Consider the following 23,541-nt stretch of genomic DNA (forward strand, 5'->3'; position numbering starts at 1 on the left):
GCATATCACGTATCACTGTAAGATATCACTGCAAGATATCTTTTAGTCCATTCAGTATATGTAAGCATTAGCATTTCCAACAGGCAGTGGAGTACCAGGTTGTATTCAAAATGTTAAAACTCTTGCCACAACTTACTGCTACAACACCCTTTACAATCACCCAAGACATCTAATTAACTATCTGAAGAAGGAGCTGTAGTAAATGACACATGTTGATGTGCTTTTCACAGTCCTTGTAATCTATTTGGTGCACAGATACTTAAGTAGATACTGAGTGTAGACAAAATCTTTGTAGACAAAGAACATTCTGATGCCTTACAGGAGTTATTCTAATTATGTAGCTTTTGTAGTATGTTCTACTGGTCATCGCAGATATAAGATCTACACAAAAAACGATGCTCCACTTTCATCTTCACCCTCCCATGCCTATATTTCTATGCATATTTACATACATTATAGAGTGTGTGACTCTATAATGAAGACTCTCAGCTTGAAGTCACATTGCAGCCAGTTGTGAAGGAGGTTGTCTCATGATTTTGGAAAAAGTAAATGTAGCTCTTTCGGTTTGGCTGTTGGGTTTTTTTTTTTTTTAATCCTACTCAAAATGCCAAATAAGCTCTTGTATATGAGCAAGAACAATAAGTTTATTCTTCTCTTCATTTGCTTTTCAATCTCCACACCTTCCACTCCCCATCTTCTTATAAAGCTCACACTAGTTTCAAAATTAATGCAGTTGTGGTACACTCCAGCGTTTCACTGGGTACTATGTCTCTGTTTACCATAAGAGTTGAGGACATGTATATGCTTGCATGTATAGCTCTTCTGAAGTCTTCTGTGCATATACAGTGCTGAAAATTCGTAATGTCATACCAATAAGGATAACTCACACCACTGAGCCAGGAGCCACACAGAGCTGAGACTTGGTGCTTCTCCTCGGGCAGCAAAGCATCCCCACCTGCCCTCCTGCTCCGCTCTGCACGGCTCCAGACTGCTCTGTGCTTCTGGCAGGGAGCAATTTAGGGCTTTGCAAACAGACCACCCGACAGCGGTGCTACCAAGCCAGGAGGGCACACGCACGCAAACCAGCCCGGATGCTAGAAATGTCCCATTTGGAGAAGGTGGAATTTAATTTTCAGGAATATCATTAGGTTTGATGATGGTGTGGTGGTCATTATTCTGCTGTTACTTTATGTCAAGTAAATGAATAGAATAACATAATGATCCTTTTGCTCAAAGGATCCAGCTTCCTCTGGTAATGGCAGAATACAGATAAAGGTGGCTAAACAGATTAACTGCTAAATGCTGAATAAAATAATGTTTATCTAAAATTAGTAGGAACAACAGAGTGTTCTAAGCCATCATTGTGAGAGATCTGCTCCAGCCTTCAAAGGTATATACCTCCCTTCTTTTTAAAACAAGTGGAATAAAATAAGTATTTTGGATAATGAAAAAAAGACTAGGCCTCCAACATTTCTGATTTCTTGTCAAATATCCCTGTGATCTGCAGCTTAGGCCACCAGCAGTGATTGGCTGGTTCCACACTCTTTTATTTGACTCAGTTTATATGCTTTGCCTTGGTGCTTTGTGCTTTGCTGCTTGTGGAAGTGTGGCATTGCATTTCAGCTATGACACAGGCAAGAGGGAGGTTAATCTTTTCTGTTACCACTAGGTAAGGTCTATCATTCCTCAGGTAATTCTCTCCCTCTTTTTTTAATTGTACAAATTCAATATTAAGAAAATAATCAGCAAAAATCAATGTACTTTTTCCTCATAAAAAGTAATAATTGATTGAGATTATTACTACTTTCTTTTTAATAACTGTATATCTGAGAAAAAATACAGAGTTGTGCTTTCCAGCCTTTCTAACAACTATCAGCATCTTTCAGAAAGCAATTGAGCTTTTCAAATCAAAACATAACAGTGATTTTTTACAGTTACTGTGTCACCGAAGTGTTTCTACATTTTAAATATAATTAAAAAATCAACTTGTACTATATTCCAGCTTTAGCTGTCCCAATCCACTGTAAATGATCTGGAAAAACTGTCTCTGCTACACTTCAGGTGTTGTGGACATCGCAATTGGTGACTGTACTCTTACCTGCAGCATTTTTTCACATTTATGCTGCATCTAAGAGCATCAAATAGAAAGATATTCTCCAAAAGCCTTTCTACACCAGCATGGTATTCCTTGTGCTTTTCTAACTTTCTGAAGTTTGTCACACTGAGAAGAGGACAGCTTTCTTTTCCTTAAAGATTTTTAACTTCTGTAGAAAACAAACAAACAAACAAACAAAGCACAGTTTAGGCAACATTTACTACAAAAGCATGCAAGATGGAGGTCGAGGGGCTGGCTTTTGGATCCTTTCAGGAATATTTGGAAAATACTGGAAAAATCAAATAAAGCCTTTCACCATCAACTGTCCCTTGTGTACAGGTAAGCAGTCCCTGGCAAAGTCAAGGTCTGAGTCTTGTAATTCTAACCTACACAAGCAGCCATTGTCATATAAATGAGATTACTTGTTTTAGATTTCATCTTTTCTCAAAGTATTTCGCAAAATACTCACACACAAAAGAGAAAATAAGTATTCAAAATACTGAAACACAAAAGAAAATAAGTATTACTACTAAGATCAGAGTTTATTTCTATACTCCAGGTGCAGATGTGACCAATTGCATTCAAATCACATTTAATACAATTAACTTAATCACAACCTTGTCAGTATTTTCCCTGGGGCTTGGTATTTCCATTACTTGATGCTCTTTGGTAGGTTTCAAAACAGTTTAGAAAAGTCAGAGCAGTGTCTGAACCCTGAGTCCCGATGGGAGACTTCCCCATGACCACCAAGAACACTGCTGAGCCTGCCTTAAGGGGTTCAAAGGACTGGACTGCTCACTCATCTGTCAGTGTTCAAAATCTGGAGCATTTCAAAGTGTGTTCTTTTTCTAAAACAGACCAGATGCAGATATTTTCATGTCCTGTGAAACTTCTCTAAGACCTCAGTCTCAGTTTTTCACTTAAAACACATCATAGTTTTTAGTGCATTTTTTTTTCCTATGCCTGATTCACAGAATCACAGGATGGTTGAGGTTGGAAGGGACCTCTAGATATCATCCAGTCCAACCTCCTGCTCCAGCAGGGACACCTAGAGCACATGGCACAGGGTGGCAGCCAGGCAGGTTTGGAAGATCTCCAGAGAAGGAGACTCCACAGCCTCTCTGGGCAGCCTGTTCAGGGCTCTGTCACCCTCACAGGAAAAAAAAGTTCTTCCTCACATGGAGATAGAGCTTCCTGTGTTTCAATTTCCATCATTAGCTTCTGGAACATGCTGATGGGGATATTATGTCCTTGTGAAGAACCATTTCCCCATAGTTCTACACACTTTCTTTCCTATTTTTACCATTTATTTTCTGGTATGCTTTGTATTCTCAAGTGTCCTCAAATATTTCTTTCTTCTAATCTTTCAAATTTTCATCACTTTTATCCTCATTTATATTGCTTTCTTGCATCTCCCTTCCATGCTTGCTCGCTTAGAGATTTAGAATATGCCTGTTAACATTATGTGTTTCTGTGTTGCATTGGTATCCTCACTGTCTGGTTTTAGCTCAAATATTTAGCAAATATTTGTAATGATCCTGAGGCTTTTTTACATTACAAAAGAAGTTATGTAATAAATTTGGGGATTCTTTTCTTCTCTTTCTTTGCACAGTGAATACACAGAGTCCTGTCTCTCGGGACATAGCAGGAGGTATTTCATTGCTTATATTAGGGTTACATTTTAAGTGCTTTTTTGACTTTTTCCTTGTTTTCCACCTTATTCTAGCTGACTCATTTTCACAGCGACCATTCAAATCAATTCCCAGTTCCTGTGTCTGCAATTAGTTTTGTCTCTAGCCAGACATTATGAACATTTCAGCTCTCACTCAACAAAGAGCCTTATAATTGTTTCCCCTAACAGCTGCAGCAAAACGAGCTCAATGCACCATAGTGAAGTGAGGTGATTGCCTTTACATCCAAGGTACAGTTGCTTTGGGCCAGTCAACTTAGAGTACACCACCACCACATCCCAGTCCCATGGCCACTCCTTGCTCAGTTCTCTTCCCTTCTTACGTTCGGTCATAATTTCGTTTCCATTCTCTTTTCAGCCCTCTCCCAGGACAGCTATGAGACACGGCAGCCATCCCTCCCCGCAGGGCACATCGTGCTCTCCACTCCGGAACACAGACACTCTCTCGTGCCACCGGTGGCCAATTGGAGACTTGAGGGAAGTTAGGAGATAAAAGTAATATAAAAGAAATTAAGAAATCATTTAACTATACTATCAGAAGGAGATGACAGACGCTAAAATTACATGCCAGTTTATAAGATCCATTCTAAACCACTTTATTTCAACAGTCCTCATTTCTTTCACAATCCCAATTCCCTTTCAGCAGAAACACAAGGCCTTGGGGACTTCTCAGAGGAAAAGTTTTTGGGAAGTTGCAGCTCTGCTGTAAGCGCTGCCTCCATGGCTGGCAGGCTGGCTGGGAGGCAGCGCAGCGCAGCGCAGCACAGTGCTACTAACCAGGCCACAGGCAGAATGGTGCAACCAGAGGCAAATCTGAGCAGCCTGGGCAGCTGCTGAGTAAAACAACTCATCTGCCACTCAGTGCTCGACCACGGGGCACAGACTAGCACGACACAACGGAATAGAAATGGAATTCCGACTTTTCAGCCCCCAAACGGGTTTTAATTGTAGCTCTTTGTCCGCCTTTGGGCACGCAGCTGTAACCGCTCTGCGCGGGCCACGCCGCCATCTTCCTCCCTCAGCCCCGCGGGGCGCAGCCCTCCCGTCCGTAGGGGGCGCCCCCCCACCCCGGCCTGCGCAACACAGCCCTCCGCGCAGGCGCGCCGTGCCGTGGCGGAAGCGGAAGTGGCCGGCGCGGGGAGAGCCGTTGGCGGTTAGCGTTGTGGCCGTTGGGGAGCTGGGGCCTGCTTCGCCATTGGCGCCATGGCGGCCGTGGCGCTCCCTCCACTGCCGCCGCAGTTCAAGAACATCCAGCATCATTTGCGAACCGCGCAGGAGCTGGACAAGCGTGAGCCGGTCGTGGCATATTACTGTGAGTGAGGCGGCCGCGGCGCAGCCCCGCCCCGCCGGCCCGGCCCGTCGTGGGTCCCCGCGGCAGCGGCCGCCCGGGTGCCGCCAGTGCCGCGCCGACCTCAGCGCCTCCCTGCTTCCGCGCGGGGCGTTGCGTTGCGCGGGGCGCCCGTCTAGTGTAGCGAGGAAAGGAGAAGGTGCCACCTCTGGGCGGGCCGTTCAGCTCCCAGGCCCTCCTCGTGAGCCATCTCGGCAGCGAGCCCGAGTGCGTTTTTTTTGCTGCATTATGCCCATTAGTGCTCCTGACGAAAATGCCGACGTCCTAAATGTATGAGTGGTGCACATAGATATGAGAAAGCAGCCTTCTCTACGTTGATAGTGCTCATAAGTATTGCCTAAAAAACAACAGTCGAGACACTTCTTGGGCTTTTTCTTCTGCTGGAACATCCTTCTGTCTGTCCCTTATCACAGGAACCAGTTCTACTCTGAGTGTCTTTAATCCTTTTAACGATGTTCACTTTATCTCCTGTTAAGTCAGCCTTTTCACCTCTGGCTGGCAGCTTAGTTGTGCTTTTTGTGTTTGTTTGTTTTCCCGTCTTCATTTTGATGAAAAAGCCTGCCTTACTATAGATCTTCAAAATTAATTCGTAGCTTCTAAATCAGTAACTGTCAGGGTGCTGTCTCTGAGGGGTCTTTCTATAGGGTTACCAGAGTTGCTTAAGAAATACAATTTGTCTTCAATTCTTGACACTGTTCATCATAACGCTTGGAAAGTTTGTAAGTTTAGCTGGCTGTAAATAGCTACAAACTATTATGTATGATTACTATTAAATATATACATATAAAATATGTATACTCAAAAAATCCTAGCATTTAATGTAAGTAATGAAATGGAATTTTATTTTGATTTTAATTTGAAACAGAAATGCCTTGGTAGTTGATCCCTATTTTTCTTCCATGTTAAAATTTGAGTACAGAAAAAAAACCCACTAATGTTATTGAATCCTGTATTAGTATTTTCTGTTAGGTCTTTTGCATTGTCTTTAAGTAGTTTGAAAGTATAGATATCCTGTGTTTACTTTTCTTTCTGGGTACTTCCGTATATCTGTCATATAGCTGAAGACTACATTCTAGGGATATCCTTCTTGGTACATTACTGTTTAAAGTAAAAAGCAGTGACACCATTCTTCAAAATGAGACGCATAAATTCTTTGTTCTTTCAGATACACAAAGCATAAGAATCAGTGCTTGTTGACATCATTTCAAAGTACTGTTTCATTATTGTTTTATCTAAACCTGTTTTCCACTGATGACACCTAGTTCCTCCTTAGGGTGTGATATGTTCAACTAAGATGAAAAATTTTCGTTTCGTAAGAAGACATTTTATTGTTTGAAGTTTTTGTGTGCCGCAAAAAGAAAAAAAAAAAAAGTTGCATGAAGCCTTAATTTTGAGTGTTGTTTTGGAGCAATTGTTTGGAATCCCGAAGTATTGATTATTAATATTACTATTGCCAAAGCATGTATAATATATAGTTGAATGTCTGGCATGCTGTGAATAAGAACAGCATCCTTTAAAAGTAGATTGTATCATTGTAAGTGTAGGTATATAAAAAGGCTTGAGGATACCAGATAATATTTTCTAAGCAACACAGATATTAAGTAGAATTAAAGGAAAACACCATTTCTCATTAAAGGCTTCACCGGAAGACGCTCTATTGAGGCTTCGAACCAGCAGTTCGCCTCTGCTACCTGCTGTGTACATGTATGCCTAGAAGTGTGCGTGCTGTGCGACCAAAACGATGGTGTCATATGGCAGTAAGAGAAGGGGGCTGCACAGGTTATGTGATGGTGTTCTTGCATGGTCTCTCTCAAGCCTGCTCACACATGGTGGTGAATATCTGTGTTTTGGTCATATAGTGGATGTATCAATCCCAAAATAAGAGTGCCTGAGGTCTATGTGACTTTGGAAGATTGCCCGAAGTGGGCCATCCTTAGCCATATGATTGGGTCATTATATTCATGTCTTCATTACGTAGTAAGTTCAGTACAGACGTACATTGACTAGCGTCTTCACTTATGTGTGTTTTAGTTTAATTCTGTTTGTATATTTCTGACAATAAGAGCAGCTTCTCAAATACTGTAAATAAGTGAATTCTGGCAACGTTTATTTGCAACCTCAAAATCTAAAATGTTACCTACTATAGCTTAGCAATAAAATTATCAGGAGTAACTACTTACTGCTTTTTTTTTTTAATTTTGTCTCTTTTAAGCATCTACTGGTGCCAGAGATGTATAATCATCATTCAGATTTCAAGTTTTTAGCACACATTTTATTTACATATACTTTTTGAACTTTTTAGTCTGACTTTTTGGGTGTAGTTCATTGTAAGGATTAAGCTAGCATAAATCAGTGCCTAAAAGAAGATATTGTAGTCCTTCAGTCTTTTTTCTCAACAATATTCTGTTCCAAAGCAAACACTGATGTAACCATATGATCACAACAATAAATCTGTTTTTCAGCCAGACCAGCTCAGCTATGTTCATGCAGAGACAAAGAAAAGGAACCAAATGCTATGACTTAGGGGCAAGGCAGGACTGGTCCTTTTTTTACTATTGCTGGGTTATACTGATAAGAAACTATAATTTGATAAACATTAATCTCTAGTTTACAAAGTAAGATTATCTGCACAAGCAGTTGTTTGTATTTGTTTGATGGAGTAGCTCATTCTGTACATCATTTCCATACATCTTGAAGACAATAAGACGATCAGTCATAGTCAGCAAGGATTCACAAAGGGAAAATCATGCATAATAAATCTAATGGCCTTCTTTGATGGGATGACTGTCTAGTAGATGACAGCAGAGCAGTGGTTCTTGTGATCTTGGCTTCAGGAAGACTTTTGCTACTGTCTCCCATAGCATCCTCATAGGCAAGCCCAGGAAGTACAGGCAGGATGAGTGGGCAGTGAGGTGAATTGAGAGCTGTCTAAATGACAAAACTCATAGGACTGTGATCAGTGGCACAAAGACTTGGTGACATTTAGTTCCTATAGCTAGTGATATCCTTCAAGGCTTAATACTTGATACCTTCCTGTTCAACTTATTCCTTGATGACCTGGATGCAGAGTGCATTTCTCAAGAGTGCACCCTCAGCAAGTTTGCTGATGATACAAAACTGGAAGGTGTGGCTGATCCATCAGAGGGCTGTGCTGTCCAGAAGGACCTGGGGAGATGGGTGGAGAGGAATCTACTGAAGTTCAACAAAGGCAAGTGTAGGGTCCTGCACTGAAGGTAGAATAACCCCCCTACTGGTATGGGCTGGGCACTGTCCTGCTGGAATGCAGCTCCCTAGAGAAAGACCTAGGAGTTTTGGTGGGCAAGGTGACTGTGAGCCAGCAGTGTGCTCTTGTCAGTGGCAACGCCAATGGTATCCTGGATTGCACTGGAAAGAGCATTGCCAGCAGGTTGAGGGAGATGATCCTCCCTGTCTACTCAGCCTTGGTGAGGCCACATCTGGAGTACCGTGTGCAGTTCTCAACTTGATGCAAGAGACACATGGCACTCCTGGAGCAAGTGCAGCAAACGGTTACAAAGATGATGAAGAGCATGGACCATGTCTCCTGTCAGGAAATGCTGAGAGACCTGGGCCTGCTAAGCCTGGAGAAGAGAAAATTGATGGCAGACAGATATTATCGCTGTATATGTGTCTTATTGATGATACTCATTGCTGTGAGTATCTGCAGGAAGGCTGTAAAGAGAATAGGGCCAGACTCTTGGTGGTGGTCAACAATAGGGTGAAAGGCAACAAATGCACACTGAAGCACATTAAGTTCTGACTGAATGTAAGGGCAGACTTTCTTACTGTGAGAGTGCCTTAGTACTGGCGCATGTTGCCCAGAGAGATTGTAGAGTCTCCATTTTTGGAGATATTAAAAGGCTGCCTGGCTAAAGTGCTGGGCAGTGTGCTGTAGGTGACGCTGCTTGGGCAGGAGGAAGGGACAAGGAGTTGAACTACATGATCTCCAACCTCAACCATCCTGTCATTCTGTAATTTTTCAACTGCCACACAGTTGTCCGCATGATACACAGAGTAATGTTTAGGAGAACATTGATGCTGCTGTGTTGCGTAAGATATCACAGTTGCTTTATATTGTAGTATGTACTGGTCCTTGTAGACCCTGCATACTTAATTCCCTTTTTAGAGACTCACATCATCACATGATCTGTGACTTCATAGGCTGTCGGAAAACCGTTACTTCCTTTTAGTCCTAGATGCTATTAGTAGTGCACGTTATTGACAGAAACAAGAAAAATATATTTGGCGTCTGACAGCAAAATATATCATAAATATATTTGATTTCAAAGGCTTACTTCTTAGATTTTACGGAATGTATCACAAAACCAAGTTTGTTTATTGGGTCATGCGAAACATGACCTATCTGACTCAGATAAGCAGCAGACAATTATTTTGAAGAAAGATAAACACACTTTGTAGATAATGAAGTGTTTGCAGTTGTTGTGATCTAAAAGAATGTGTTTAACTATATTCCGCTGCGTATAATACTTTTTCTCAGCTGTAATATTTCATTCATCATAGTCATTTAATATGTAGCAAATGCATGTTCAGTAATTGTCATGAGGTTCAATAAGTGTAAGGAAATAACTATAAAGGCCACATAGATCCATCAGCAAAAGGAAAATAAATGATTAGTGGTCGATAAAATACATTTCTTATGTTAACTTAAATGGGAGTGACCAAGTACTTCAAGAGATGTAACCTTGCAAACACAAGGAGGCAGCCTTTGATAAGAAATCTCTGCTCTGTGCAATAACAAAAATGTGCCAGAGGCAGTGTAACTCAAAAGTTGTTTTTTGAAAAACTGCATGATTTGAGAGGTAATTTTGTCTTCAGCAGTTGTGTTTAGAGCAAAAAAAAAAAAATCTTAATAGCAATTGCTTCAAGCTTTTAGTACTCTTGCTAAAGTGTTTTTCAAACATGGTTAATAGTGCTGTTTATTAAACATTTTCATGTATATTCGTTGGTATTCTAATATTCTAATTTAAAAGCATTGAAAGGAATATTGACACTTTAAAGTACAAATAGTTTTTGGACATCTGGTAATCACAGCATAAAATAATACATAATTCTAGTAACATCTGAAGAGTGGAATAGTGGTAGTGGGTTTTGTCTTAGTCTGCTAAACATCAGAAGGTGTTGGTTTGAAATATGTGGACAATATCTGTTTAAGCAGGTTTTAAGAAATCTCTCACAGCAATCACATTCATCTTTCAGATAAGAAAGCAGGTATCCTTCTGAGATATCATATTGGGTAGACGTACATATTTTTGTAGGATCCATCAGGAAAGAAAAGCACAAGAGACTCGTTTCTTTTACAACTAGTTGACAATCACTTCAGTGAAAAATTGTCCTTTTTTAATGGAAATCAATATAAAATTTGAGTGGCTTTCAAGCTTACTCATATCCATGAGACGAGTTTCTCAAAGCAAACCCATTAAAACCCTGCATTTTACCCCCAAAAAAGATGAAAAAATAAAATTCATGACTTAATGCAGACCTTGGAAATTGTAAATTTATTGTGTAGTAGAAGACCTATTGTAGTTTATCAACAGTTGAAATACTGTAAGTTTTTAATGATTCATCCTCAAAGCAGATGGCTAAACATAGACAGATGAGTTAACTTTCTAATTTATTCAGTTCTTTGCTGTTATTTATTCAGTTGCTTACTGAATAATAACAGCTTCATGGCTTTTGATTCATTTTTGAATGAATAATTAAAAGCATATAATTCAGGAGTAATATGGAAATTAATAGTGATACTTTCTCTATTTCACTTGAGAGATTCTGCACATACTCAGGGACTGTATTTAACCGTGGCATTTGATAATTTAAATACGTTCCTTATTTGATAAGATCAAATCCCTGAGCTCTCTTACTTGAATATTCATTCTTTATACTAGTTTTATCTAATACCTTTGTAAAAGTTGTCACATTCTCGTTATGCTGGTGGCAAAAAGCATTCCCCATGCTACTAACCCTGCTGATGATGTAAAGCCTATTGCTAGAGATTATGTACTGAAAAATAGATTTAATCTGTTTGTTGCTCAGCATAAGTTAACCAGTCGTGGTCAAATGTTTAAGATGTAGACATCCGTTTCATAGTGTACAGTGATGCTTGTTTTGATTGTTTTATGAGTATAATGAAAAACAGTCCTCTCACTTTTTCTTCCTGTGCTTTGCACATATTTTTCTCTTTTCAGTCCCAGATTGTTCTTTCTCTTCCTTTCAAAGGGTTGAAAATAGGAAAGTTGTGCTTTTACTACCTTTTTTTTTTTTTTTTTTTTTTACTGTGGAGGCACAGTAAAAATAAATGGAGCATTAACTGGAATAATAGTAAATGCAGTTTGTTTAAAGGTCTGTGGGTGTTATGTATCTAATGTTAAAGGTAATGTTAACTAGTACGTCTGTCATTTGCTGTGATTACTTGGGCAATAGGTTAAAAAGAATCTTCTCTGGAGATAGGAATGAGATCAATAAAATAAAACACATCTATTTTAGAGATGAAAATTTTAATGATGAAGTGTGTTTACGTTAAAGTGATAAAGGTAAATTGTACACAGTCGACTGTAATTATACTGTCCTGCATATTTTTCCAGTTTAGAACATACATTTTTTGGTGCAGCTTCATTTGGCTTGTACCTCTGAAAGTAAAGCTAGAACTGCCTTTCCTTGTCTTAGCTTTTGCTACTTGCTTCTGAAGACAGATGCGCTGATATTAGCATTTTAATTCACCGAATTGCTGAGGCTGGAAGGTGCCTCTCAAAAATACCTAATCCAACATTCCACTCAGAGCAGGGTTCCTAACGCAGGTTGCTCAGGCACATGGCTAGTTAGGGTTTGTGTATCTCTAAGGATGAAGTCTCCACAACCTCTCTCCACAACCTGGTCCATTGTTTGACTATGCTCGCAGGAAAAAAACAAACAAACAAACAAAAAAGCAAAACTGATGTTTCAATGGAATATCTTGTATTTCAAATTGTGTGTTGTCTCATGTCCTTTACCTGAGAAAAGTCTGGCTCTGTTTTCCTTACTTCCTTCATTGGTATTTATACCAATTGGATAAGATGCTACCAATGTGTCTCTACTTGAGGTTAAACAGTCCCATGTCTGTAAGCATCTCCTCATGAGAGATATTCTTGTTCCCTAATTATCTCTCTGGCCTTTTGCTAGACTTGTTTCAGCAAGTCCAGGTCTCTCATGTGCTGGTGAACCCAGGACTGGGCACAGCACTCCAGCTGCATCCTCGCCAGTGCTGAGCAGAGGGGAAGGATCAACCTCCTTCAACTTGACAACAACATTTTCCCCATTGTTGCCCCGGGTACTGTTGGCAGCTAGCATCAGGAGTGTGCTTCTGAGTGTGCCGCTTAGGATGCTCTTGTTTATTTGTCTGAGTAGTCCAAGAAGATGAAATAGGTTGGTTTGTTTGTTTGTTTTTCAGTTTAAACTAAGCTAAAACATGTATTGTAGGACTGCAGATCTGTGTTCTCATGCCTAGAGTCTGTCTGAATGACTTGAGTGTAACTAGCCCAAAGTAGATAACACTACCTTTTGCTTTATTAAGATCTCAATCTCTATGGATCTTGTAATTAAAATATTTCTAATTAAAACAGAAAAACTACTTTATTTTTATTAATTAGAATATTAAGAGAAACATTTGAAAAATACTGGTAATGTTGTGCAACATTGTGATTGCGACAAATCATCATGATGAGATTGCGACAAATCATCATGATGAGATTGTGACCTTCTATTCAGATTTTGTAAGAGATTAATCTTTAAAGCTTTCTGAAGAATGGTAGTATAGAAAACAGTCATTTCCTAAGATTTGCAGTAGGTGTTACTAGATTTGTAGATTTGTTTTGTCCTCTAAGCTTAATAACCTAAGTTCTTTTTAGTTCTTTTTTCTCATTGTTTTGTCTATGTAGTTTGCTACTTTCACAAGTTGCTATTCTTCAGATAATAGTGAGTTTAATGTAGTTTACTGTAGTTTTCAGTAGCTTTAGGTAAAAGACATACATTTGACTTGAAATTGTTTTGACTTGACACTTTATGTAGCATGTAATCACTTTTAGGATTTAAAGGATTTAAATACTGTAAAATCTGAGGGGAGAAGGAGGTTATTGCTTTGTTTCTAATAAAATTCCTGTGTAGTTCTCCTTTCCCACCAACTCCCAGCTTTCTCTTCAAGAAGAATTTATTTTTTTACTTGCATTTGTCCCTAAAAATCATTTGCTTCATAAGGAAAACTTGTGTGTTTAAGTTGATGCTGTCAATCTTATACTTTCTCTCTTTTGCCGATTTCCTTTGGCATTATATGATGTAGAGAATGTATACATTCCTCCAACATTTGTCTGTTTCAGTGATATTAAATCTATTTTGAAAGTATTTTAATTCAGTTAATTCAGACAACTTTGGTTTGGCCATATAGAAATAGCATGTATTTATGATCTGCACAGGAAAGTTATGTAAATGTTGTATCATGTTCCTGAAAGGAAGAATAATTCATTTTTCTTTTTCTGTGCAGGGTCATTATTTTTGAAAATAGTTTTGCATTTTTTTCAGTATAATTCAGGTTCATGTTTGAGTTCCTGCTCCCACACATTTGTATTTCAGCTGTTGTTTTGCCTGTACTAAGTAGTTAACAAATGTTTTTCTGTTAGTAGTTTGAGAGCAGGGAAAAAGAGAAAGCTGTAGAGCCTGAGTGATTAATAAATTTTGGAGTGAAAAAGTTTTCATCACTTAACCAAAAGCAAAATCTGGATTAAGTGATGGCAACTATTTTGTTACTGTTTTATGTTACTTATGGAAAATGTCAATGAAAAGTATTGAAAACATTCCAGTCCTTAATATTTTTTCTGTAATAAAATAGAATTAAATATTTGTGGAGAAATTAGTCCTGCCAGGCAAGGAAAGATAAAGGTAGCCAGATAGAATTTAGAAGATAGAATCAACCTATTGTGCATACTAGCTGGCTGGAACTTTTGTTCTCCAGTATTTTTACTTGGCAAAGAGTTGGTTTAAAGTTAGAGTTGGGGGAGTTTCAGTTGTTATCCAAACATAAATCTGGAATAACTTACTGTGTATTAGGAATGAATGTCTGGCACATACTAAGACAAAATACTCTGAAATTGTGCTATGTATTAGCAAAGGAAAAATAGTGTGGTATTACGTGACATAAATAAAAGCAGAGAAGTTCCTGTAAAGCTCACTGTATAATTCCTTCCAGCACACCCACACTTAGTATTTACTGAACAAAGATTAAGGGCAACAAATCAAGACATAAATTTTGTAGATGTCTTGGCAAAACATTTTTCTGGGAATGATTACTTGCCAAGTCTTTATGAATCTGAAGATAAATGCCCTGTCTAAAAACTAAAAACTGTCTTTTAGTTAATAATTGGCAAAACAGTTTTGGTTTTGCTCATCAAGATTACAAAGTGAATTTAGCTCTACTTGTGACATTAATATTTAGACATTAGGTATAGGTAGCCTCCTGTACCTCTTCAGTGCCATGCTTCTTGCATGCACTACTATACCACATCAAAATCCTTTCTGCTGTATGATTTATTTAAATGGAAGGGAAATTAGGAAGGTAGCAGGGTATCTGTGGATCAAGTCAATTGCATAAAAAAGGCTTAAAAAGAATCAGTAATAGCTCTCATTTATTTCTTTCCAGGTGTTCCAGATGCTCATTAAAAAGAGTGAATGGAAATGAGAATTACAAGACATTTCCAAGAGTACTTACATTTTTCAAATAATTTCTGTTTAGGTTTTAAAAACATGAAAACTTACAGCTACAACCTATGGTTTTAATTGTCAGCAGTCCAGCTTGTCACAGGAGAACTTAATTATGAAAGATCAGCAAGCAAGTAGCTTCTGAAAGTCTAGTTGTTTGGGTATATAGTGTGTTATTTGGTCATCAGGGACAGACACTTTATGCAGTGTTCAACTTGGTCAGGGTTCTGGATCGAAAGCACTTCAAAAGCATTTCGATGTGGTATTTTGAGTGGTGTCTCAAGTCATTTAAAAATTTAAGTGCTCTTTTTAAAAAAGCCATTTTATTTGACTGAGATACTCTTGAGCTCTGTATTACAATTGTATCTCGTTCTGTGATATCCATAGCATTTAGGAGATTAACTCCGTGCTTTTACAAATTGTACTATTTGCTTTAAAACAGGATTTATGGCTTCAGCAAGCACAGTAATAGTGCATTCCATTGCTTCTGCAGGATTATAGAAACCAGAATATCAGGATTTAAAGGAATGTAAGAGTTTTTGTTTGTTTGTTTGTTTTTAAGAAACGAGGAAAAATCTTGACTTAATGTTTGGCTTTCTTGGCAATCAGAGATTCTTGTTCAGGGGAGGTCCTTGCCATTGAGACTGTCAAGATAAACAGGGAAGACAGTTTTCTGACCATGAGTTGCCACTTTAAAATTTTATGACGATATTAACATAAGAAAAAAATAAATTTTGCTCATTGTTGAGTATTGAGTGTTGAAGTGAGTTTGCCCATCTGCAGTCAGATATAATAAATGTCCTTGAGTAGGTCAGAGCAGATATTTGTCACTATCATATATGCTTACTGTAATATTTGTGGGGATGGTATTGCCATACACTACACAAGTGAAAAATAGGTGCAAGACTTTGAGCAGCTAAGCTGCAAAAGTAGTAATGAAAACACCATGTTCTTACAGATCACCTTCATCTAGAATTAGAGGGAGTAGAGAAGACTGACAAAAGCTGCAAGCATAGAAAAAATGTTTTGAGGTTTTTTTTTTTTCCTTTAAGAATGAGACGTAATAATTATATGCAAATTGTGAAGAGTTAGAAGTAGAGGACAGACCTTTTCCTGTTGTTTGTAATAAGGCAAAGGGATACTCGTTTAAGTTAAAATGTTAGAGGAGAGGCTACTCTTCCTTGAGTGATTATTTCTTTTGGATTCACTCGCTCTCTTTATTGACAAAGTATTTCAACTCTCCTGCCTCTCACCTGCTTTTGACCTAGACCAGCTCCAAGTGCAGCAGTAGTGTTCAAGTGTTTTTCTTAGCAACATTTTGTGGTGTGGTGACCTTCAGACTGTAGAGAGTATGCTTAAGAATAGATGAGTTTTCTTCAGTTTCTTCATCTCATGAACTGAACTTGATGTTCCAGATGATTTTGACTGACAGGCTGTGGTTTGCATTTTATGCCCTGAAGGTTGCCTAGTTTTGCATTAAAACAAAGTCGTTGAATCAAAAATGTTTTGTGTTTCCCTCAGTGAAGATTCCCTTTCAATATTGAATGCTTCTGGTTGTGTTCTGGCAAGAGTAGTTTTCACAAGCATCATATCACTACCCCTGGTGGTGCTAGTTGGAGTGCATTTAACCATAGCTTGGCTGACATTAATAGTCTCTATGTAGAATGTCTCAATTTGTAATATCTGTAGAGCTGCTATTCTAAAGCACTTCCATAGCTTCATGACAGTGCATATTGAGAGAGAACAGCCTTCCAAGCTTCCATGATGTGAGGACTTTGGCACATTGATCCCAGAGTCCTTTGTAAACAGGAAAATGGTGTTGGTGAGGAACATTGCTTGAAGTCATCCGTGGTGTAAATTTGTATATAGACAAGAAAAACGTGTTTCTTATCTGTAACTATTGTTCTTTGGCCTGTGCTCTTTGCATTCAACTCATTCCTCTGCTGTAGTTAATTGGAGTGCCTGAAGGGGTCTTTGAGTTTTGCTTGGTTTGGTTTCCGAAATCCTGAAAGGGAAGAGGGCTGACTTTTTAGGGCTGCTTACAAAGCATACAGATGTCACAGGCTTTTAAATACACCCCTTTTTGATAAAATACTTTTACTTCCCGTATTTACATTGATGTTTTTGCAGTGTTTGTGGGGAAAAAAAATCCTCATATACATTACAATGTTGAAGAGTAACAGTTACAAATAAGGAGCTCTTTTAATACTGATCAAGTTAATCCTCAAGAATAAAGAAAATTTGAAGATTTCCATTTATGTATGAGTAGGTTTTTTTATGAGTTGTGGAAGAGGTATGAAAATCAGAAATTTCTATCTAGTAGTGGTCAGTGACCAGTAGTGGTCAAAAGTACTCTGAATTGATATCACCTTAACTCACATCAGTCTAACATTCAGTTCCTATATTTTCCTCTGAAAATGTCTAATATTTGCATCTGTCAAAGAAAAAATTCTGATATAGGTGGCCCATGGATCTAATTGTTGGGAATTGGCTACGAGAGCGTGGACATGAGTATGGTTATACTGACTTTGGTTCAGGCCTGCAACTGAGCAAGCAGGGGCTTCTGGGAGATTAGGCCTCAGGAGAGAAGTGCTGAGGACGTGCTGGTAAGGCAAGGACACTCTGTCCTTGGCGAGTTTCGTAAACAACCCTGAGGGGATAAGGCAGGAAGAATGAAGAAGCTGCTTGCTTATCGATCGTAATCTGGGCTGGCCAGACAGAAGTTATCTTTCGAATAAACAACCAAATACCGTTAGCAACCAATCATGAGCTCAAGCTTTGTAATATGCATGAGGTTAATTAAGAAATGTATAAAAAGCAAGCTAAAACGACTAATAAACGAGTCTTGTTGATGACCAACTGGTGTCAGCAGTCTCCCTTTCTCTAATATCCATTCTGTTAATTCCTAAGGGACAAACTATAGCATGAAACGTGTTCAGAAAAGTTTACAATCAAGTGTATATTTTACAATAAGTTTGACTGAAGACTTTAAGCACTAACCTCATTGTATGACTGTGATATTTTAATTGGCAGCGGGCTTAAACTGAGTGCTTTAAATATGACCCTGCATCTTTTTATGCAGACATTTCTCTGTTTGATTTCTCTGTTTGATTTTGAAATGTAATTTCAACATTGCATTTGTTGCTCTTGCAGCTTGCAGGAAGAAGGGCATTGGGGTATGCCATAAAAATTAGTTTGAGATAATATTCAGTAAAGTTACAGTGTTTTAGTTCCAAAACTCTGCATTTGAAGATGTTTTGTAAGACTTCCTTTAGGATCAGGAGCATGAGTTAGTAGAATGGATGCTTTGTGAAAAATGTTCTCAAGTTGATTAGTGAATGTTTCTGTCCATTATTGGACACATTAGAGCACAGTTCTCTATGTGCTAGTCCTAGTAAAAAATAGATTTTTGATTTTGCTCACTTTTTCCTGAAGCATGTCAAATTCTGCCATGTGCATATATAGAACTCAGATTCTGGTAGTTTGATTGCTCTTTTAATTGGAAGAGGTTAATTGCTTGGTGATAAGATCATATGAAAATTTGGAAACATTGTTGTAGGGCTATTTTAATACTACTTGTTTTACCTAAGATGGGTTGGCTGTTTTGTACATCATTTGTGTATGCATGTACATGTAAATAAAAATTGGTTAATTCCATTTGTTAAAGTTCGATTTTATAACTAATTAGCTCCCACTGCAGGAAATTCCATTTTTTTCTACTCAATTTATACTCAATGCACATGCATATGTGTGTGGGTATAAACGCGTGATATATATGTGTATGCTTATATTTATATATAAAGAATTCTTTGAAAATGGTTGTCACAGGGATAAAAATTGAATTCAAGCTCATATTTGAGAGTGTTGCAGATTATCTGTGGGTGGTGATCTTTTGCAAAAGCAGTTAATATTGTTTCATAGCAATGCAAACATCAATTTGAAATCAGCAGGAATATTCATTGTGAAAAATGAAAAATACAACTCAAAAGTATACTTTCCAACATTTCTGCAAAATTGAGCATATTCAGATTTAGCTGCTAGTGCTCAGTAGCACTATCGGAGGAAGACTCCGATGTTAAACCACAAGACGGGTTTTGTCTTTCAGAGGTATTGAGGGAGGGAGGGAGGGATGTTGCTTGCTTTGATGTTGAGTTTTGCCGTAGATTCACTCTTTTATTTTCTATCTTGATTTGTCTCCCCTAAAGGTCGTTTGTATGCAATGCAAACAGGGATGAAGATTGATAGTAAAACCCCAGAATGCCGTAAATTTTTATCCAAACTTATGGATCAGCTGGAAGCTGTGAGTAGTATTTATTGCTCTTCTCTAAAGTTATTTGTGGTGTTACTTTAATTTCTGCTTAAGCTTCTGCAAGTCTTTGGTGCAAATATTCTATATGCAGGCATACTGTGTATATTTTCAAGTCGTATAATAGATTGTGAGAAGAGCTAATAAGAGATAGATGGAAGAGATAAAGCTCTCATTCCCACTCTTGCTTCTTCTTCCTCTTGATATCTCATTACAGCCAACACTATCTTGTAATTTCATTTAGGCAATATGAATTACAAGGATATTGTATTCAAATATAGTCTCATGAGAAACCATTTATTATGAAGTAAACACATCCTTTTGAAAAGACCTTTTTATTGATTTTTATCCTTGATTACATTAAGCTTTGAGAATTATTCTCTTTTCTGTAGTAGAGGCTAGCCTAGTCTTCTGTGCTTTTGTAGTTTTTGTTCCAAATTTTCGTACTTAGGGAGATTAAGATTTCTGATCCTATCTTCTTTTAGAGATTGGAGATTTTACAGATCATACACAAATTCTTGTAAGCACAGTCTTATCTGTACAGATAAAATGTAGTTAAGTCACAGTCTTTTAGAGGACCCCCCAAAACCTTAAGTAGACTTAAACTAAGAAAGAAAGGTACAAACACTGTTTACACCCCAGTAGCTGTTTTATGTTAGTATTCTGTAGCTAGTGCATGAGCGTTAAGGTCTAAGAGCTTTTTTGGAAGCAGAAAAGAACATTGGAAAATGGAGCAGAGGTACTTTTTTTTTTGTTTAATCTTGGTGTTTCTGTTCAAAATCTAACTGTACTAATGCCTGAAGAATTTGTTTATAACTAGTGAAAAAGACTTCAATTCTTCAGATTTTTTTTTCCCAAATGAATGTGAATCTTTTCTATTTGTACCTGTTCTCTACATTTTATCAGTGATTTTTAGCAATCAGAAGAGTAAAGTGAAGTGAATCATTGGCATATTGTTTCATGAAACTTCAACATCTTCATAGCTCTGATTGTCATACTAAGATGGAAGGAGTGACAGGAGAGGTGATATTAAAATTCCAAAAAAAATTCAGCCTCGTTCCCTAAGGATTATTCAAGGTTATTGGATCAGTTAGACTAGCTTCTGGAGTACCGTATCTGCACTGTTCACTTGCCATTTCAAATATGAAAAGACCAAAACAACAACAACAAAAAGCAGCAAAAACCCTCTGGCATCTGTTTTAAGTCTTGTCTTTCAGTTCCTGGTGAGATTGTCTGTGTGGCAACTTTTAGAAGGGGGAGTATTTGTGCATGCTGGCAGATGGTTTGTTTTGTAGTCAGTTGTTGAGGTTTATTCTGTTTAGCCAAGTTGTGGAATGCTGGAGAAAGGTCCTTCTAAGCGGTTCAAAGGGAGATTTTTTGGGCGGGGGGGGGGATGGGCGGGGAACGACACTAGTTAGAAGCTTGGACGCCATGACAAGTTGATGTGTTAGTATTTCAGCAATAATTTGATAGTGGTCGCTGTCAGACTGCAGTTAACCTGCAGGGGGCAATTAGGGGTTTTGCATGTCTATGCTAAAGGTTTCAAACACCTTCATGTATATAGACAGAAGCTTGGAAACATTTCTGAATTTTGTACTCACAAAGGATAAAACAACATAAATATTTAGAAATTGCCAGTTGCTTTTATTGTGAAATACTTCGTAGTTTCCATATCTGTGTGGTTAATTACACATAGTGATTTTTGGATCTAAAATGTATATGTTCAACAGAAATATTTTGTGTAACAGTACTGCTTTGCTTTTATGATAGGTAACTATTTAACATAAATGTTTGTACTGAAATTAAACCCTATTTTTATGTTTAAATTATGACTCAATTAAAAACATAAGAAATGAATTACTGAATTACAGATTGCCTGAAGTGTTATTTCAGAAGTAAACAAACTGGACAACTTTAATATTTTTAGGAGTGTATGTAACTGAGTGCCATTTGTGCTTTTGAAATGATCTCCTTTGAACATCAGATCAAATCTAGTGATAAGTTATTTTTTAGGTGTAAGGTGTATCATCTCAATGAACTTCACTAGTGTCTCATTTCAGACATATATTTCACAACTTGGACTAGGATTCACCCAACTCGAAAAAAACAAAATTACACTTTTTAAAAAAACTAATAATTTTTAAAGATCCTGTGTAGAATATTAATTCAACAAAAATCTGTACATTTGAAGCACTATTCAGAATATTTATATTTCACTAATGAAATTGAGTAGCTTTCTTGGCAGCATTCTGTGCATTGAAAAGTTGGCCTCAATGTAAAATTATTACAGAAATGCGGTCTGATTAAATTTTCTTCACATTCACACATGAAAAATAACTGTCATTCAGAGATTGTTTTTAAAATATTCTGGCAAAATAGACCTGAAGGTTAATATCACTCAGTGTTCCTGTGTTTGTTCTCTAAGGATAGCTTGAGATTTTCATATGTGCAAACAGTAAGCCTATTCAGAAGTTGTAAATCCACCTGTTGTAACTCTAACAGGATTATTTGCTTTACAGATTTTTATTAGGAAACCTGAGGCTTCTTGTACTCTAGCATCTTTGAAAAGAGATCTTTGAATTGCAATACACAGGTTACGCTGAAAATTCCAGTAAATCCATAGGTTACTAAACCAGTCAAGGTAGGGCTAGGACTCTTTAAAGTTGTAATGTGCTGTAGTGGATATCTTGCCAGAGAGAAGACATACAGTAACTATGACCTAAAGTACCTTTGTAAAACAAACATTAATTATTATATAAATTTAAGCGTGTTGAATCTCCATTCAGACTTCAGGATTCTTGGCATTCCAGATAGTAAGGAAAAAAAAATCTGTAATAATTCTTTTACAATATTACAGTTGCATGTTTTTATCTTTATTTTTAAAGTTAGTTTCTCATTTAAAATTATTCTGTACTAGAAGATATTATTCAGAACTACTAATTCATAATATTTTTTTCTCCAAGAAATTATATTTTTCTCTTCGTCATGCTGCTGCTAGCTTTAATTATGTTAGAAGCTGTAGATATGTAAAATATTTAGTATATTGTTTCCTTTTCTAAATCTTGCTTGGATTTGTCTGAATCAGCAGCAGCCTATATTTGAATTAGATTATAAAATTGCTAGAGTCTAAGAAGGTAATGAATGTCTATTTTTTTCAACTTTTTTCAGATGAAAAAGCAATTTGGTGATAATGAAGCTATTACTCAGGAAATTGTTGGTTCTGCTCATGTGGAGAATTATGCTTTGAAAATGTTTTTGTATGCAGATAATGAAGACAGAGCTGGGCAGTTTCATAAGTAGGTGAAAAATCTTTATTTTGTTGCCTGAATAATATATTTGTAAGAAATTTGAATCCGCTTTCTTAGTGTGCCTGGAAACAGAAACTCTGCTTCCAGTTCTGCTTCTGCAGAAACTCTGTACATTCATTTCTCTTTCGGAAGCTTCCATCATTTGCTACTTCTGTCTCCTAACTTTGCACATTGTTACCCTCCTTCTCCCCCTCTTCAAGAGGCTGTCCACCTTCTGGCAAGCTTTCTATGGCCCCAGACTGATACAAATTAGAAACCAAGTGTAAAATGTATAAGCAATTCTAAAAAAGAAATACTGAAAACTTTCTGTGTAGTAGTCAGGATAGATATTGTGAAGGGAGTTTGTAAATGTCTGATTAAAAGGAAAAAAAAATCAATGATTTGTTTTAAATCAGCTAGTATACTGTTAAACTGCCAACTTTTAAACTGTGCTCCTAAAATACTGACATTACCAAGAAAATTAAATATTTTCTTTTTTTACAGAAACATGATAAAGTCCTTCTATACAGCAAGTCTTCTGATAGATGTTCTGACAGTGTTTGGGGAGCTCTCTGAAGAGGTAAGTGTTACGGATTCTAGTGCACTAGTTGACTGCTTTTCATAGCACAGCAGCACAAGAAGTTAATTTTTTAGTTCCTTAAAGTGTTGTTATAATTTGTAGGTATGAACTTCAGAGACCACCAATTTTAATTGCGTGGTGAGATACATGTTGGTAAATCAAATAATTTTTCTAGGTATTCATATAAATTGCATATGAAATACTAGATAACTCTGATCTATCAGCAGATGCTTCCTGACTTGACAAGTATTGTGTCGAATTCAAAATCTAGCCATTATTATGGAACACAGCATTATACTGAGCAAGTATAAATGACTATGGGGAAAAATGATGTAAGGTTCCTGGTCTTTTCCATCTTTACTTTTTTCTTTTTCAGTCTGTAAGGAAGAACTTTTTATAGTGCTAATGGTTGGAATTGTTTATTTGGAATAGATGCTTTTGATGTTGCAACAAACCCTGCCTTTAAAAGGTGATATGTG

General features: G+C 37.4%; 1 protein-coding gene across 2 annotated transcripts in view; it reads left to right on the forward strand.

Moving 5' to 3' along the window:
- The first annotated feature begins 4,958 nt into the window (after window positions 1-4,958).
- The window catches only part of VTA1 (vesicle trafficking 1), a 36,719-nt gene continuing 18,136 nt past the window's right edge, over window positions 4,959-23,541 (forward strand). The window contains exons 1-4 of one of the 2 annotated variants that reach the window (XM_088529695.1): window positions 4,959-5,097; window positions 19,095-19,189; window positions 22,364-22,491; window positions 22,987-23,062. In XM_088529695.1, coding sequence (XP_088385821.1) covers window positions 4,989-5,097; window positions 19,095-19,189; window positions 22,364-22,491; window positions 22,987-23,062 — 408 coding nt within the window. In that variant the 5' untranslated portion in view covers window positions 4,959-4,988. The remainder of the gene's footprint in view (window positions 5,098-19,094; window positions 19,190-22,363; window positions 22,492-22,986; window positions 23,063-23,541) is intronic. The other variant, XM_088529694.1, reaches the window with a different exon arrangement.

The sequence above is a fragment of the Tinamus guttatus genome, unplaced genomic scaffold (genome assembly GCF_059628265.1).
Source record: "Tinamus guttatus ecotype Peru unplaced genomic scaffold, ASM5962826v1 Tinamus_guttatus_pri_ptg000336l, whole genome shotgun sequence".
Lineage (NCBI taxonomy): Eukaryota > Metazoa > Chordata > Aves > Tinamiformes > Tinamidae > Tinamus > Tinamus guttatus.